The sequence below is a fragment of the Lolium perenne genome, chromosome 2, assembly GCF_019359855.2.
Source record: "Lolium perenne isolate Kyuss_39 chromosome 2, Kyuss_2.0, whole genome shotgun sequence".
NCBI lineage: Eukaryota > Viridiplantae > Streptophyta > Magnoliopsida > Poales > Poaceae > Lolium > Lolium perenne.
The window spans coordinates 298,659,596-298,676,271 of NC_067245.2; the positions used below are offsets into that span (position 1 = coordinate 298,659,596).

Consider the following 16,676-nt stretch of genomic DNA (forward strand, 5'->3'; position numbering starts at 1 on the left):
ATCTAATGATATTGATTATATATTTTACATGTTAATGATTTTTAGTAAAAATTTAGTCAAACTTAATATAGTATGACTTTCTAAAAATAATATAAGCCTTAATTTTTGGGATGGAGATATTATCAGTCATGCACACATTCTCATGTATTATGTGGAGTTAACATATGGTGACGTTTTTGTATGTTTTGTGTGTGAATGCTCATACTACATTATAACTTGTATTTATGTTTTCTTTCATTTTTTTAAATTTTCTGAAAAACAGATAATGGTTTGATTACCAGTTCACATTCTTGTTTTGTAGGAGCTCGGAAAATCTAAACATTTGGGGTTACTTAAATTTGTGGATGTAAAATCTCATAGTTATTTTATTAGAAGCTTGGAGGAAATTTCAAGATGCAAAAATTGAAGCTAGAGACATCGACGTCTTCGAAGTATCTATCATAGATATTTACGGTTAATGCTTATTTAGGTGTCCCGATCTAATCCAATGCAATTCTCCAATATTTTCTCCTAGCCGCGTCGTCTCGTTACACCTCTCCCTTCGACTTTATTATTTTCTTTTCCACCCGTCTTGCTAACATTGTCCTCCAGTTCACTTCGCCATCTCATCCACCCTTCTGATCGTCCAACTTTCTCCCAATCATCCAGCGTTGTGTTGACCACCACGTAGTGCGAGAGTTGGATCCGCCACCTCGATTAAGCGCTCACCAAGCAATCCATGTAAACCTAACTGGTAAAGTGTTACCGGTTTAGCCGTCAGTTTGTGTATTCTTTTTTGTTTTTGTTTTTAAAATATAAATTGGTCCCCTCCTTCTTTCCTCCTCCACATCCTCACAATCGGATGACACGTGAGTCGTGACCAATTTTGCTCTGTAAAATAAGGTAGGGAACGGTCACAAGCTTAGTTTCCTAAAACGAAAATATAGCAACAAATCAAAACGGAAATAAATAATACCTCAAAAAAAGGAAATAAATAAAATCAACTAACGGTAGCAAGTACAACGTCATTTAGCATTCACTGCCATCCCTTCCTTCCGGCGCAAGCCGTTCTCCCAAAAATCCAAAATTTCCTTCCCCAACCGATCCGAACGTTTTCCTTTCCCGCTCCGCGCGCTGCAACTGACAGGTGGGCCCTCGCGCGTAGGCCCCACCTGACAGCGACCCAACGGATAGCGACCAGCGCCTGATAAGTCCACAGCCCGCCGCCACGAACCCGTCGCCCCCTAAATCCCCTCGCCCACGATCCGATTGGCACTTGGCTGGCTCCCCCCCGCTGGTTCGTCCGCCTCCGCCCCGCGCCGCGCCGCGCCTCCGGTGGTCTCCGCCGGCCGCGTGGTCTCGCCGATTCGGACGAGGTAATTGACCCGCTGCCCCTCTCCCTGTCGCTTTCTTGGGTCGGTTCTTGATTCAAACGGAATGGGACTTTGAGATTCCTTTTTTTTTTCGGATTGGATGGAAATGTTGGAGCTGGTTGATACGGGGGTTATCGGATCGTTCGGTGGTGAAAAGCTGTGGGCTTTGGCCGATTTTGCGTAGGTGGCGTTAGGATTTAGGACTCGGTCGTTTAGGCAGCTCGGGGAGTTCTTGGTGATCATGCGCTCGACTCCAGTCCACTAGGGTTGTGCAATCTGGTATATAGTGCGCGAATTGGTTCTCGTCATGCTTCATTGATTGTTTAATTAGTCGGTTCTGGAATAGTTTATGATTGTGCTTGTGTGAAGACACTGTCCTGTTCCTGCTATGGCAGATCCTCTTTTTTTTTTTAAATATAATTAAGCCCTTTGGATAATATAATATAAGTACTTCAAGTTTTCATTTTAGTTCTCTGTTGCATTAGCAACTGCATGTCACATCGCTGTAGCTTCTGAAAGACAGACACTGTCTTGTTCCTGCTATGGCAGATTCTCATTTTTTTTAATTAAGCCCTTTGGATAATATAGGTACTTCAATTTTTTATTTTAGTTTGAATTAGCGACTGCATTTCACATGGCTGTAGCTTCTGAAAAGCCTTATTGACGGAGAGGTTTATCTTTCCGCTTCTTGCACATTGCTCTATTGCCCATATTGTTTGTTCTTTACTACTACAGGCATTATCGCCAACCCTCACAAGTACATTAACTTCTTGCAGGGCAACCTTTCAGCGAGAATCAACCATAGCTAGCGCAGCGAACTGCTTGTCGGCGTGCATTGCTTTATTCCGAAATCTGAGGCAGATCCTTCAGTCAACAAGACCGCCCTGGCCACTGGGGAAGATGGTCGACGACACGGACCCTAGTCACAGGTTCATCGGCAATATGGAGATCATTGACCTGTGTTCAGATGGTGAAGACGATACTAAACCGTGCTCAGACGGTGAAGTCATCACTCATTTGGGCTTAGTCAGAAAACAAAATATTGGTTCTGATGATCTTAGTGACAGCGTTGACCGTTCTCTTGTTTTATTCAACACTCCTTTCGGCAAGAACAATGATAAGCAACCAATCAGTTTGGATGATGATGATTGGTTAAAAAGCACACACGCTGCATCCGCTTCATTCAACACTCCATTCGGCAAGAACAACGATAAGAAACCAATCAGTTTGGATGATGATGATTGGTTAAAAAGCGCGCACACTTCATCCTCTTATAGATCCCCGGCTGTTTCATCACACAGGATCTATCCTCTCTCAAGTTCCTTGGTGATGCTACATGATTCCCCCTATAGTGACAGCCTGAAGATTTTGACTGATAATGATGATGGTGAGTACAGTACTATTTTCTTTATTAACTCTGGCAATTAACAGTGATTAAAATGGACACTGACGCAGCCCATGACTAGCAACATTAATGTTTTTTCCCTGTTTGAATTTGTCAGATGATATCTATATGTATTCGGCTCAGCCTCAATCATTTCCAACCAGGCATTCATCAGTGAGTGACAATGGGGTCAAGGATGAGCCTAATTATTTTGGAAGAAGTGCTGCTAATGGAGGTGGGATGTTTTCTTCATCAATGCCTTTTGCTAGTGGCTGCCAGAAGGTCGAAACTGATAGCGATGACGGTGTGTAGCATGTACCTTGTTCTTTATAATATGGGTACTAGAGCAAAAAGATTCATACTAGTGCAAACTGTGACTAATAAGATACTTTCGCAACTTTCAGATGATGTCTATGAATATGAAGGACCGAGTTCACATACGACCTTTCCTTCGTCAATGAATTCAGTTGATGGTACTGAAGGGTTTAATGGATTTGGCACACAAAGCCATCCAAATGTAGAAAGTAGACCTTCTGGTCGTGATGAAAGATCTATATATGAAGAAGCCCTACAGGTATATAATGTTTGATTTATCGATACAGACAAGTCACTGCAAAGATCAAATATGATTAATCATGTGGTGACTTTGATCCGATTCTTATAACTATGTATTGTACTACTTTAATCGAAACTTCTTATGCAGCATATCAGCCAGGAAACAAAGGAAGAAGATCTGCCTGAAGGTGTTATGTCAGTATCACTCCTTAAGCACCAGGTAAAATTTATCATCCCAAACCTCAGGCATTGCAATGTGTGATTACTGAAGATATCCTGTTCACTAATATGTTCTTCTCTTATGTTTGAAAGAAAATAGCATTAGCTTGGATGCTCTCCAAGGAGAATAGTTCACATTGTCCAGGTGGAATTTTAGCGGATGATCAGGTTATTTTCATTTCCTAGCTTATTTCACTAGCTGTTAGTTATTTTACCACTTTTTCTTTCTTAGAGCCAAATATGTTCCATGATGTAGGGGCTTGGGAAGACAATATCCACTATTGCACTTATACAAAAGGAGAGGGCTCAGCAGTCTAACTTCATGTCTGCTGATTCCGACCGTAAAAGTTCTGTCTCATTAGACCTTGATGAGGATGATACAATGATAATGAACAAGAAGGAAATCAAGGGTGAACCCTCAGATACGCTTTCCTCCAATTTTGAGCTCTGTGCTGGTCGGTCAGGGACTCCTGTTAATAGAATGGCCAAGGCTGTTAAAGTTGAGCCCAAGAAGAAGACCGGAATGAAATTACCATCCTCTGCATCAACCTTGAGGTCTGCTACAAGACCATCTGCAGGAACACTGGTGGTCTGCCCAGCTAGTATTCTTAAGCAGTGGGCTAGTGAGATCTCTGCCAAGGCTACTGAAAGTTCCAAATTATCTGTTTTGGTTTATCATGGAGGTTCAAGGACTACAGATCCAACTGAGTTGGCAAAATATGATGTTGTCATTACCACATATACTATTGTAGGCCATGAAGTGCCCAAGCAAGACTCTGATGATGATATGGACGAAAAGAAAAGTGAGAAGTATGGGATTTGTCCAGATTTTGCTGCTGGCAACAAAAGAAAACTGCCAAAAGAGACCAAGAAAAAGGCAAATAAGAAAAAGAAACTTAACAGTTCAGACGCTGACATTGAGGGTGGCCCACTTGCCAGGGTACGATGGTTTAGAGTTGTGCTTGATGAAGCTCAAACAATAAAAAATCACCGGACTAAATCAGCTAGAGCCTGTTGTGGACTGAGAGCAAAAAGGAGATGGTGCTTATCGGGTACACCTATGCAAAATACAATCGACGATCTCTATAGTTATTTCCGCTTTTTGAAGTATGAGCCGTATTCTGTATACGGATCGTTCCAGTCGATGATAAAGAACCCAATTTCTAAAGGTTCAAAGCAGGGATATAAGAAACTCCAAACTGTCTTGAAGATAGTTCTGCTGCGGCGCACAAAAGGTGAAATTAAATGCTTTGGGAACATATAGCTGTCTGCAGTTTTATATCTTTTTGTTATCAACCATATGCCATGAAGGCATAAAATCCGCACCCTACAGAACGAACTCCAGCATAGTCTATGATATTAATCACTACCATGACCAGTAGTAATATCGATCTAGATGCATATCTATTTTACTGGCATTTTTGTTTAGAAAAGTGCAATCTTAATTTATCATCTTCGTCTTAAAACAGTGCAACCATAGTTTATTATTTTCGTCTTGAAATTGCAATTTCTCATATGTATATTTATTATTTCATATATGTACGCAAAGTATTTATTAGCATAATATCTCCTGTGCTTCCAGCCATGAAATACAACAGAAAACTAGAAAAGGTGAAATACTTTGAGTACATATATCTAGCTGCAGTTTATACCTTTTTGATATCTACCACATGTGTAAAGGTGTAAAATCCGCACGGCGCACGCCATTGCCTACAGAACCATCTCAAGCATAGTCTATGGATGCATGCGTAGTTGGCTAATATTCTATTAGTATCGAAATGGATTTATCATAATCGTTCTGCATAATACAATATCTCATATGTATATTTATTAGCATAAATATTTCCCATTTTACCAGCCATGAAAATGAACTACATTAGAAAACTGAAGGGAGGGGTACCTGACAAGTTTACAATTATGGCGAACCATACTAGGCAGTCGGCAGTAAGCACCTTCCAAATTTTTGAGATGGTGTTCACACTTTGTACTTTCTCCCTCGGAAGGCAGTTCCATCATGTTTTGTTTTTAACTCTGTAATATGCTATTAAGTATGCATGGCTGTAACTTGGTTCTTCGTTGGCTGTGATATTTCCGTCATTGATGTGCTTTTGAACTGTTTCCCTTAGAAACACTACTTGATGGAGAACCAATCATAAAAATACCTCCAAAGACAATCGAGCTGAAGAAAATAAATTTCACACAAGAGGAGCGATATTTCTATTTGGCACTTGAAGAAGGTTCGCGGCAAAAGTTCAAGGTAGGTTCAAGATTACAGACTCTATTTTATTAAGTTTTTTTCTATCCTTAGGTACTCAGTATGATACTGTGTTTAAACGTTTGGTAATTATGGTGTGCTGTCTAATCTCAAAAGAAGTATCTCTTGGGCATTCCTTACCTGAAGTTCTGAATAGCTCAGCTGCGAATTGCGCAACTTGGTCGTTGCTTTCAGGAACTTCTCTTAGAAAAATAGCATGATTATATCATCTATTGATACTTCCCAAACTGTTTGTTATACCTGTTGTCTTATGTTACCTGATAAAACCTTTTGATCTGGTTAGTTTTTTAGCTGTATTGGGCTTGGAGGGATTGTTCTTTACCTTGACTATTATTTTGATGAACATAATCAAAACATTTGTTTTACTTTATTGCTATTAGGTTTAGCAGCCTTGAGTTCAACTCGGAATGCTCTTAATAATTTATACTATTTATAGTAGTTTTTCCCAGAATATCCTTCAGTTGCCAAGAAATTTCGTTGTGAAATGTTTGTGATGCTGATATGTTTCTGTTTGTATCACAGAAATTTGCTGTTGCTGGGACGATAAAACAAAACTACGCAAACATTCTTGTATTGCTGCTGCGGCTTCGGCAGGCTTGTGATCACCCTTATCTTCTGAAGGATGATAATCATGCAAATTTGACCAACCCGGCTTCCATAGAAATGGCAAAACAGCTTCCTAGGGAAATAGTGACAAACTTGCTGGAACATTTGGAAGTACGGCATCCAACTTGTTGCATATGCGCGGTAAGCATCCTGGTTACTCAACATCTTTTTCTTGAACCGAGGCAGCAACTTTGCCTCTTCATTAATTAAGAAGAGGTGCCTAGTTAATTAGTGGAAAACTGGGTGAAAACCGAGTTACTTAACATCTATATGTATAAAGTTTTTACCTTATCTCTGGATTTTTTGCTGCAGAAGTGGCGATCGGAAAAAGAAAAGGTACTGACTTTATTTAGCTGAGGCTAGTTCTTCCACAACTATTTTAATGAGTAGAATGAGTAGAATAATTTAATTTTGATTTCACCTCATTTTTCAGGAGCCACCTGAAAATGCTGTTATAACAACATGCTGCCATATTTTCTGCTATGAATGTGTACTTGAAAGCTTGAGTGAAGAAGAAGTCTGCCCCGTTTGCAAACAGAAATTAAGTGCTGAATTCGTTTTTTCACGTCCAGTATTAAGGCTCTGTCTCTCTGATGAGTTGGAGTCTTATGAATCATCTGCAGCAGCAGCAGATGAATCATCCGCAGCAGCAGATGAATCGTCCCCAATTTGTGAAAAGAGTTACATATCCTCAAAGGTCCAGGCTGCCGTCGACACACTTAACTTAATCTTCAACACACCTGCCCTTACTGATAGTGATTCTATCGAATCAAGTCCTAGCAAAGTAGCTCCTTCTAAGGCAATAGTCTTCTCCCAGTGGACTGGTATGCTGGACGTGTTGGAGCTTTCACTGAATAGCAATCTTATAAACTTCCGGAGGCTTGATGGGTCAATGTCCCTCGATGTCCGAGGAGCAGCAGTGGAGGAGTTTAAGACTGACCCAGAGGTAACTTTTCTTGCATTCTATGCTTACTTTTTAGCGTTATATGCAGACGCTGATTCATTTCCACCATTCAAGAGATACTCATGAAGAACTGTTTTCATTCTTCAGGTAAGAGTAATGCTCATGTCCCTGAAGGCTGGTAATCTTGGTCTAAACATGATAGTGGCTTGCCATGTGATTATGCTTGATCCCTGGTGGAACCCTTATGCTGAGGACCAGGCAGTTGACAGAGCTCACAGAATTGGTCAGACCCAGCCTGTGACTGTCACTCGTTTTACCGTTAATGAGACAGTGGAAGATCGTATTTTAGCCCTCCAGGTAATATTTTGGCTGAACATATTAAATTGGTATATTGACAGTTTCGAGAAAATGGTTGGTTCCACGTGTAGTTCATAGCATATATAGTTTATTAGTCATAAGGAACCATGCCCCTTCTCACTTTCAGTTAGTTTTCTGTTCTTATTTATTGGGAAGAATGTGTCACCACCCCTTCTATAAGAAGATGAATTAATGATGAGTGTAGATCGATAGTGTTATATAACAAAGTATGTGCAGATACATAATCCCAGGAGGACTTGCTTTCTATTTTGAAAATATTTGTTTGTTGGAGGTCTGTTCAGCGAATTATAATATATATTATGGAGCAGCAAGACAGTGGTGTGTGGTTTTCGCGCTGTGCTTGTGTGTATGCATACCCCCTGTTATTTTTTTTTGTTTGTTTGACGAAGTGTTTATGTTTCTCTTGCCAGGCGAAAAAGAGAGAGATGGTGGAATCCGCTTTCGGCGAGAAATCTGGTGGCATTGCAACTCGGCTCACCGTAGAAGATCTCGGGTATCTCTTCAACGTATAGGGGCTGATCACACTACCCTTGGAATGCATGGCTAGTTAGTTATGCAAGTTCTTCTTGCACAAGTTTCCTGGCCATCTGTAGTGTAGGTTTTATCCCAGTTTTGCAGGCGCTGGAGGGTCAGATAACTTATCATAGGCCCAGGTGCTGGAGCGAAGAAAAATTGTCACTTGATATGCGGCATGATTAATTTGATTTCGATGCTCCCATTTGTACGTACTCTCTAGTTGAAAGAACATGATGTTTTAGACGTACCTTAGGCAAACGTCCGAACTTTGATGAATATATATATTTGTGTGCAGCTGCGGGCTGCCTGCTTGTCTTTATGTTTTATTTGGAAGAGGCTAAACCAAGTCGGTATTTAATCCAATTCCAATCCCGGTATGATGGATCATCTTATTTGTTTTGATGCTACATAATTTTCTTCATTGACTCTGAGAACGTGTAGATTCTAGATGTATTTGATTTCATTTGTCAAGACTGTGTGGTTGTGCCATACTTGCCTGGAGGAAGAAACTGTGCAGCTTCAATGGTGGTAACTTGAGTTTACCGATCCTTGCTTCTGCTGGGTCGGTGGTACAGAAGAAATTAAAGACTACTCTAGCATTGGCCTGGTTCACTCACGCAGTAGCAAGACATTAGGGTTAAATGTAGCTTGAGAGAGATATTATGGTGAGATGCTGGTAATGTTGGTCCTGGTGATAAACTGATAATCAAACACTAAAGCTTCTTTTTAGGGGAACACCAAAGCTTTTTTTTCTAGGATCCAAAGTTTTTTTTCTAGGATCCAAAGTTTGTTTTAGACTCCAAAGCTTTTTTTTTTTTTTAGCTTAGACTCCAAACTCCAAAGCTTCTTCTGTGGGCTGCAATATACGGCACGAAGCGAAACCACTTGGGCCAACGCGCTGGGCCACGAAAGAATAGGAATTACTCTCCCGGACGAGCGGTTTTGATCCCCTCACTCCCGGGCCTCCCTCGCTACTGCGCTCTTCTCCGACTCCGCCGCCGCGCGCTCCCTAGTCGCTTCTTCTCCGACGCCGGCGTAGATGGAGGCGGAGGCGGAGATCCCCGAGGAAGCGAAGCCGCCGAGGATGAACCGCAGGCAGTGGAAGGCCGCGAGGGGGAACCGCGAGGACAAGTGGACGAGGAAGGACCGCCTGCTGCGGGAAGCGAACGCGGAGAAACGCCGCGAGCAGGAGGCCGCGGAGGCGGCGGCGGACGCGGCGGCGGAAGCGGCGAACAAAGAGGACCCGGAGGCCGCCATCGCGACGCGCTACCGCGAGAGCTGGATCCAGATATTCTCCCGCTCCCACGGCTCCTACGAGGACGCCAGTAAGCACTGATTCCTTGGTTCTTCAGTTCAGTCCTCCTCTCCCCCCCCCCCCCTCGCGGTAGCGCGTCGCGATGGCGGCCTCCGGGTCCTCGCTCCCACGGCTCCTACGAGGACGCCAGTAAGCACTGATTCCTTGGTTCTTCAGTTCAGTCCTCCTCTCCCCGCCCCCCCTGATCCCGGCCATTGATTCCTCTTACTTTTTGATCTTGAGGGTTCGATTTGTTTGGTGAATTGTCATGGGTGAATTACTTGTCTGAATTTTGATCCTGCTGCCTGCAGCCTCTATTCCACCGATGCGGTACACCGACGAGCCCCCGCCGCCCTATACCCGTGTAGGCTATGCTGATTCCGTGGTCATCTTCTCGGTGAAGGTGACACAAGTAAACCAGTGCCTCGAGTGGCCGCTGGATGTATACGGCATCGTTGCTGCGCGGGATTCAGTAGACCGCAATCGGAACCTCATCTTCAACCGCACCAGAGACAATTGCCAGACGCTCACCCCGGAGGTATATGCTCATTTACTTGATGCTATCTCAAGATGATATGCTGCTAATCATCACACACGGTGGCGTTTACGCAATGAAGGCGATTTTGAAATTATCTGTGATAAAGTGATGTAGTTTGAGTTCGAGCCGCCACGTTTTGACCATGGCTTGTATGCATCGGAAACAAGTTGTACACTAGAAAAGTTAACAAATCAGCTTGGGGCCTGGTACATTTCAAGCACACCGGCTGGTCTTTCTTAAAGGTGATCAAGTGTCCAAGTAATTATAATCAATGGTTCCAGAATTATTTGTGCTCACCTTTTCTATTGCTTTTCAATTTTATATTGTAAAGTAATCAAACAAAAACGTGGCTATGCTTTCTACTATTGGGCAACTACTGTGGTTGCAATCAGAACTCAAGTAGCTTACCAGGTTTGACAGTGGACCTTTTGTCAGCTTCAAGTTATCGGATTTGTCTTGCTTCCTTCTAATAGTCTAGATCCCTGGATGATATAATTTTCTGCTCTTAATCTAGTTTCCGTTTGTTCGGGCATGTCTGTTAATGGGGTTAGGCATATGTGATACTTTATTCAATAGGGAAGATTGACCAGTTAAATTTTCTTAGTTCCAGCAGTGCCAATCTCACTGTAGAACAGTATGGCAGTGACATTTTACTGAATATTTATGTTTGGTCTCTTATTCACTAAGAACACAAATTTGATTACTTTGGAAACGTCATAATGCAGGATGCCTCTCTATCGTTGACTGGTCCTACCCGTGCTATCGTGATCTTTGATCCTGTCAACTACGAGGTCGAGCTGAAAGTGAAGGGAGACACGCCTTCTCAAGATAAATTCCTAAGCCTTCTACTCATTGAGGACAAGTACTATGCTTCTGGTGAACCTTGCCATGGAGTTCACTGCCACACATACTCTTCTAAGCTAAGCACAGTGGAGTTGACAATCGGCCATCTTGCACAAACAGTAGAGGCTACTATCACATTTCAGGTCATCGAGGGATCCTGGCCAACTCACCATCATGGGCGATTTGTTGCACGTATGGCTCGTCTCAATGATCTGGAGATGGTGCTGCTTGATTCTCGGGATGGCATGGTGTCTGTCATGAGTGATGGTGTGATTGAGCTTTCACGATGTGTTGTGCCCGTCGAAGCAGATGGAGAACTGAAGCTTTGGGTGGATGCATGGCAGGGCAATGACCAGGCTGATGTTGTTGGCAAAGATCAAGTAACATTTGCACCTAGAAAAGCAGGTAGAAGTGAGGATACGTGTGATGTTGGGTTTTGTAAGATGCGAGTCAATGTTGTTTGGTCTCTTGTTGTGAACTGGTGATATGTAGAAAAAAAGCACACAATCCTCCATGATTTTGTCAAAGCACGTAAAACACACAATCCTGCTTTCACAAGGGTTGTGTTACGCCACACAGTTCTTACGCACTATTATTTCACACACTGCATATCGATAGATGCAAGTACTACATAGTAGTAGACCCGTCCACATGATATATATGCTCACACACACCATAAACCCCACACGCGTCATGCGCGTTCACTTCTACCGGCATGTTGCATGTGCTTCTCCCTGCTAGCTATCTAGCTGCCCGGAACCCAGATGATGCTGAGCTTCGTGAGGAAGTGGCACACGGTCACCTCCCCCGGCTTGAGGTTGTGGAGCTCAAAGAAGGGGTTCTTCGGGCTCCACTTGGACGTGTCAAGGTGGCACACCGCCAGAGCCTCCATTGTCTTCGGCACCACGCCATCCTCCACGCTCGTCAGCGTCACTGTGTATGCGGACGTACGGTTGGCTGTGTGGCAGTAGTACACAGCGTACGGGTAGGTCAGATCATGGCAGGTCACGATCTCCGACGACTCACCGGAGACCTTCAGGACGGCCGTCACGTTGTACCTCCCGCGAAGTGCCCGCGTGCCCCGAGCTTCGACGGGCAAATCGGCGGCAGAGAACGCGCGGACGTTGCGTGTCTTGAGAAAGGATGGAGGGAGCTCGGCGAGGGACTCGAGGGAGGTGGCGCAGCCGGCGCTTTGGCCAGGGAGTGTCCGTGGGTGCTCGCACATGTCCAACGTCCACCGTATCTTTCTGGCCATCGAGAGGGACGCCGGTGCGAACATGGAGATGATGTCGGAGAGGCGTTCGTGGGAGAAAGGGATGGAGCCAGCTACGCTGCGGGGAAGAAGACTCGGCAGGGAGCTGGTCGGCGGGATGGTCGGGGTGATGATGAAACCTGGTCGCAGCATGTCATGGAAGAAGAAGACGTCGGCCTGCTGCCTTTTGGTACTATGGCTGTGAGCCTTGTGATGATGACTGCCCTGTCCTGTTATATGGCATGCAACGCGTATGTGCGATAGTGAGTATCATTTTTGAGACAGTCTGTATTTAAATAACTAATTCACAGTGATATTAAGATGTCTGAATCTGAAGTTCAAAAATAGTAAAAAAACAAAGAAACTGTACCATTCATACGTGCCTCATGTTGGCTTAAAATTATTTTCTGGACCTCTTTCTGCTCTGACCCATATGACATTGTAACTTTATGTGGACCCTCTTCCTGTTCTGACCCATATGACATTGTGAGTTTGTTCGGATCATCTTCCTGTTCTGACCCATATGACATTGTGACTTTGTGTGGATCATCTTCCTGTTTTGACCCATATGACATTGTGGCTTTATTGGGATCACCTTCCTGTTCTGACCCATATGACATTGTAATTTTGTTCGGATCATCTTCCTGTTCTGACCCATATGACATTGTGGCTTTGTGTGGATCATCTTCCTGTTCTGACCCATATGATATTGTGGCTTTATTGGGATCACCTTCCTGTTCTGACCCATATGACATTGTAATTTTGTTCGGATCATCTTCCTGTTTTGACCCATATGAGATTGTAATTTTGTGCGGATCATTGTCCTTTTCTGACTCATATGACATTGTGGCTTTATGGGGATCCTCTTGTTCTGATCCATGTGATACTATATCTTTGCTTGGAACCTCTTCACCTTTGTCCCAGACTTCATTGTGGTGAGGACAATTTGCATAAAAATGAATCAACAAGGCAATCAACATGCATTCAAAGACACCAAACTAAAAACACATTATATGCACAATCTATAAATACGTAGAACATGTCTAGTCGATGCCTCTCTACAGTAGTCATGACAACACCAAAACAAATATAACTTAGGTTTGCAGTATGCATGGCTAGTGCATAAAACTAACTCTTCATATCCCAACGAAGAAAGTTTTGCCTCCGATCCATAATAACTGTCAGGGCTTTAGCTCAATTTAGTCTAAATTTGAACTAAAATCCTGACATTTATTATTGATCGGAGGGATAAAAGGAAAATGAAAAGGTATAAAAGAGTAAAAAATTAAAAATATTTGGCTATCCCTATTAATTTTATTTGCTTATAATATTATTTCGCCTTGTGCACTGCCAAGGGTTAGTAATATTGTTAGCAGTTAAATAACAAAAAAGTGGATGATTCATGTCAATCTGAGAGTACCACCACAAGATTTTTCTGAAGCTGCGGCTACTTTGAGTGGTTGTAAGTAGACATGGCAATTGCATGGAACAGAAAGATCACAGTGCATAGGGAGGGAAGGGGGAGACCATTTTGTTGGCCTAAGAGGTCACTGATAGCTGGAGGCATTGAAGTTCCAGGAAGGAGCGTCTCCCAGTAGGCCTTCGTCATTGGCGTCTCCAATTTCCGTGCTGCCGTTGTGGCGGCATTGACGAAACTCGCATGCCACCCTCCTCCTCCAGCGATCTGAGAATAGAAGAATAAATAAAACAAAACAATCATCACACGACAGACACTAACTACGTAAATACACAACAACTATAGCTACGCAACACACGCTAATTAGCAACGTAAATGCGCGTGGACAGCTGTAACTGGGAGTGTGATTTAGGCATATGGACTCACCAAGAGAAGTGACACGATGAGTGGCACAAGCATGTCGTGTGCTACCATGTGTTGCATGCTATTGCTGCTGGTAATGGTAATGAAGCAAAGCGTTTGAGAACCAGGGGCCTATTTATAGACCCGTGAGTGTGGATATATGTTTAAGCGAGATGCTTTTAAAGTACTACCTAGTTGACGAGTCCAAGATTCATGAAAAACATATACAAACTATGATCAGATACGCTTAGGCAGGATGCCCCACTGGGCAATGACCACTCAGCCATTCAGGTGACAACTTGTGGTTAAAGAGTGCACCATGCGTTCCACGCTTTTCTTTATTTATTGGGTACGGACATGGCATGATTGCGATTGTGCATCACGCATAGAAATTCTCGGTAAAAATCTTGTCTTGATAGAAAAAACAATATAGTACGTCTTATATTTTCGGATGGGAGGAAATACTTTGATATATCTGAATCGAATATTCATACATGTTGGACCAAGAGTAAACGTACTCCGATGACATTAGTCATTCACCTCATATTTGATTCATTTTTTTAATCAGAACAAATATACAATAGTGAGCAACAAGGTGAGCCCTGGATTTTCTGGTGTCTAATCACCTTCCAAAGTTCTATTCAGCCCTCTCTCGAATCTTTTCCTTATATAAAAAAGACTTCATCAAAAAGGTTTAATTAGTGTTCCCGCAGGAGGATCGCCAATCGTCATCCACACAACAATATTTCTTAGCGCACTATTCTAGATATATAGTACTATATTTTTAGAAACAAAAATTACAATGCATTATTTTTCAAAAGTTGCATCTAAATTTGATGATTTTGGGCTAATACATGCATGTGATTGGAGGAGTAACATTTTTCTCCTATGCTAGTACCCATAAGAGGAGTAACATACTCCCTCCATCCTCAAATAAGTGGACGTGCAGGGTTTTCAAGATAGGTTATTAAGTGGATAGAAGATTGCATTGGAAGATGTAAACCAATATCTCTCTTCTCTTTAATTTTTCCACATTCAATGAGTAAATACATGTAGAAAATAAAGATAACATGTGATGGATATTACTGGGTTTGATTTATGTGCAATGAGAGAGAAGTAACTTTTGCTATTTTAAAATCACTAGAAAATAGAAGTACACTCTTTTATGGTTAAAGTTTGAGGCTAAACATCCATTTATTTGAGGATGGAGAAAGTAGGTGGTAAGATGCAACCACCGGCAGTGCCAACTAATTATTTTAATGACATGTCATTAAATATGGAGAGAGAAGTTTATGGACGTTACCATCATACTACTATAAGAGAATGAGCCTTTCTACCTTACCACATACTACCTCCGTTCCAAGGAATAAGGCGCACGGGTATTTCAAGATGAATTTTAACCATAAAAATTGAGCAACAAAATATTGATTATATTATATGTAATTAGTATCGTTGGATTCATATTGAAAAGCATTTTCTAATAATGCTAATTTCATACAAACAATCTTTATATATTTAAAAAAAATCTTGGTCAAACAAAAAAAAGTAAAACGAGAACGTCTTATTCCTTGAATCGGAGGGAGTATATAATATCCACTACTCCATCCGTCCTCAAATAAATGTACTTCTAGTTTTAAAATTTGTTCTAAAAAGTGTATATCTACACTATCAATGAAGTTAGTTAATGTGTACTTATATCTGTCTCTTCCCTTGTCTGGTCTAACCCTAGTGTTTAAACAACACACCGCGTGGAACTTGCCCTTGCCTTTTTTAATTCTGCATTAAGACTAGACTGGCCCAGGGACCTTGCAACATGACAAATCGTCTCCATACCCAAGCAAGCTTAGCACAGATTAGCTAGCTGTGGAGCCAGCAAGAGGGAAAGTACGGACAAGCCACTTAATGCACTTGCTTCACATGTAGGGGGCACTTAGCCGGTGTTTAATTTTTTTTTTTTGAGGTAAAGCCGGTGTTTAATAATCTATACATCTCTAGGCTTCGTCCTGAAAAACCATCCTCCTCGCTTTTCATTGTGTCCGGCGTGTCCGGAGCATCCCATGTGAGGTGGAGATGGACTCGGGCCACCGGACACCGTATCGGACCGTACCGAATAAAAAAGGGATTTGAGGGACGCGGCAGGAAACTTTTTTTTGTCCGGCGCACCCAAAATCTCTTTGGGGACGATTTGGGAGACGCGACTGGAGATGCTCTTAGTCCTTTGTATCTCTCGTTGAACCAGTGTATACAAAGTTAGCTTTTCTGTTTTCCGTTTTAGTGCTACTATCTCTGCTTAGTAACAGTATGTATGACACCACGCTCATGCAGTCATGCTAAGGATCTACTGTATAAAACTATCTTATATATGGACAACAAGATACCCACCCATGTTTCAAAAAGAAATCTACTGTCGGATCTAAATCTCTTGCATCTATATTATTTGTCCTGCTTTAGTCTCTCTGGTTTTCAGTTATTAATTACGATACCAGTGAATGTTTTCATTAGAATGGGCAAACTGACGGCATGTATCAAGGTATTACTAGGAAGTTAGCTGATTGCAATGCTAGCAAGCGATACGCGGCATAATTGATAAGTAGTGCTATTATATAGTTCACAAAGTATCTTGATATAAATAGGACATAACAGTTTCAGAGATTGTGAAACAATGTAAAGTCAGTACGCTGGCATTTACACGGATGGAAAAAAGAGACAGCAGATAAACAACATAGCTACCATCACTTTTA

General features: G+C 42.2%; 3 protein-coding genes across 4 annotated transcripts; 2 read left to right on the forward strand and 1 right to left on the reverse strand.

Moving 5' to 3' along the window:
- Positions 1 to 1,207: 1,207 nt before the first annotated feature.
- On the forward strand, positions 1,208 to 8,547 carry LOC127336080 (helicase-like transcription factor CHR28). Of its 2 annotated transcripts, XM_051362844.2 has the most exons (13): positions 1,208 to 1,355; positions 2,129 to 2,739; positions 2,855 to 3,040; positions 3,141 to 3,310; positions 3,440 to 3,511; positions 3,604 to 3,678; positions 3,767 to 4,745; positions 5,637 to 5,767; positions 6,308 to 6,532; positions 6,704 to 6,727; positions 6,825 to 7,337; positions 7,443 to 7,652; positions 8,084 to 8,547. In XM_051362844.2, the coding sequence occupies exons 2-13, from the start codon at positions 2,253 to 2,255 to the stop codon at positions 8,183 to 8,185; spliced, it is 3,174 nt and encodes a 1,057-aa protein (XP_051218804.1). In that variant the 5' UTR covers positions 1,208 to 1,355; positions 2,129 to 2,252; the 3' UTR covers positions 8,186 to 8,547. The 2 variants fall into 2 exon arrangements, with proteins under 2 accessions (XP_051218804.1, XP_051218805.1); XM_051362845.2 differs by lacking the exon at positions 6,704 to 6,727.
- Positions 8,548 to 9,127: 580 nt separating this feature from the next.
- LOC127336079 (uncharacterized) lies at positions 9,128 to 11,494 on the forward strand. Its single transcript, XM_051362843.1, has 3 exons — positions 9,128 to 9,514; positions 9,795 to 10,021; positions 10,747 to 11,494. The coding sequence occupies exons 1-3, from the start codon at positions 9,229 to 9,231 to the stop codon at positions 11,347 to 11,349; spliced, it is 1,116 nt and encodes a 371-aa protein (XP_051218803.1). The 5' UTR covers positions 9,128 to 9,228; the 3' UTR covers positions 11,350 to 11,494.
- On the reverse strand, positions 11,354 to 14,102 carry LOC127336078 (uncharacterized). The gene is made up of 4 exons (XM_051362842.2): positions 13,960 to 14,102; positions 13,644 to 13,800; positions 12,487 to 13,041; positions 11,354 to 12,346 (listed from the first exon to the last, which is right to left on the reverse strand). Exons 1-4 carry the CDS (start codon positions 14,014 to 14,016, stop codon positions 11,610 to 11,612), a joined length of 1,506 nt encoding a protein of 501 aa, XP_051218802.1. The 5' UTR covers positions 14,017 to 14,102; the 3' UTR covers positions 11,354 to 11,609.
- Between the last annotated feature and the right edge of the window lie 2,574 nt (positions 14,103 to 16,676).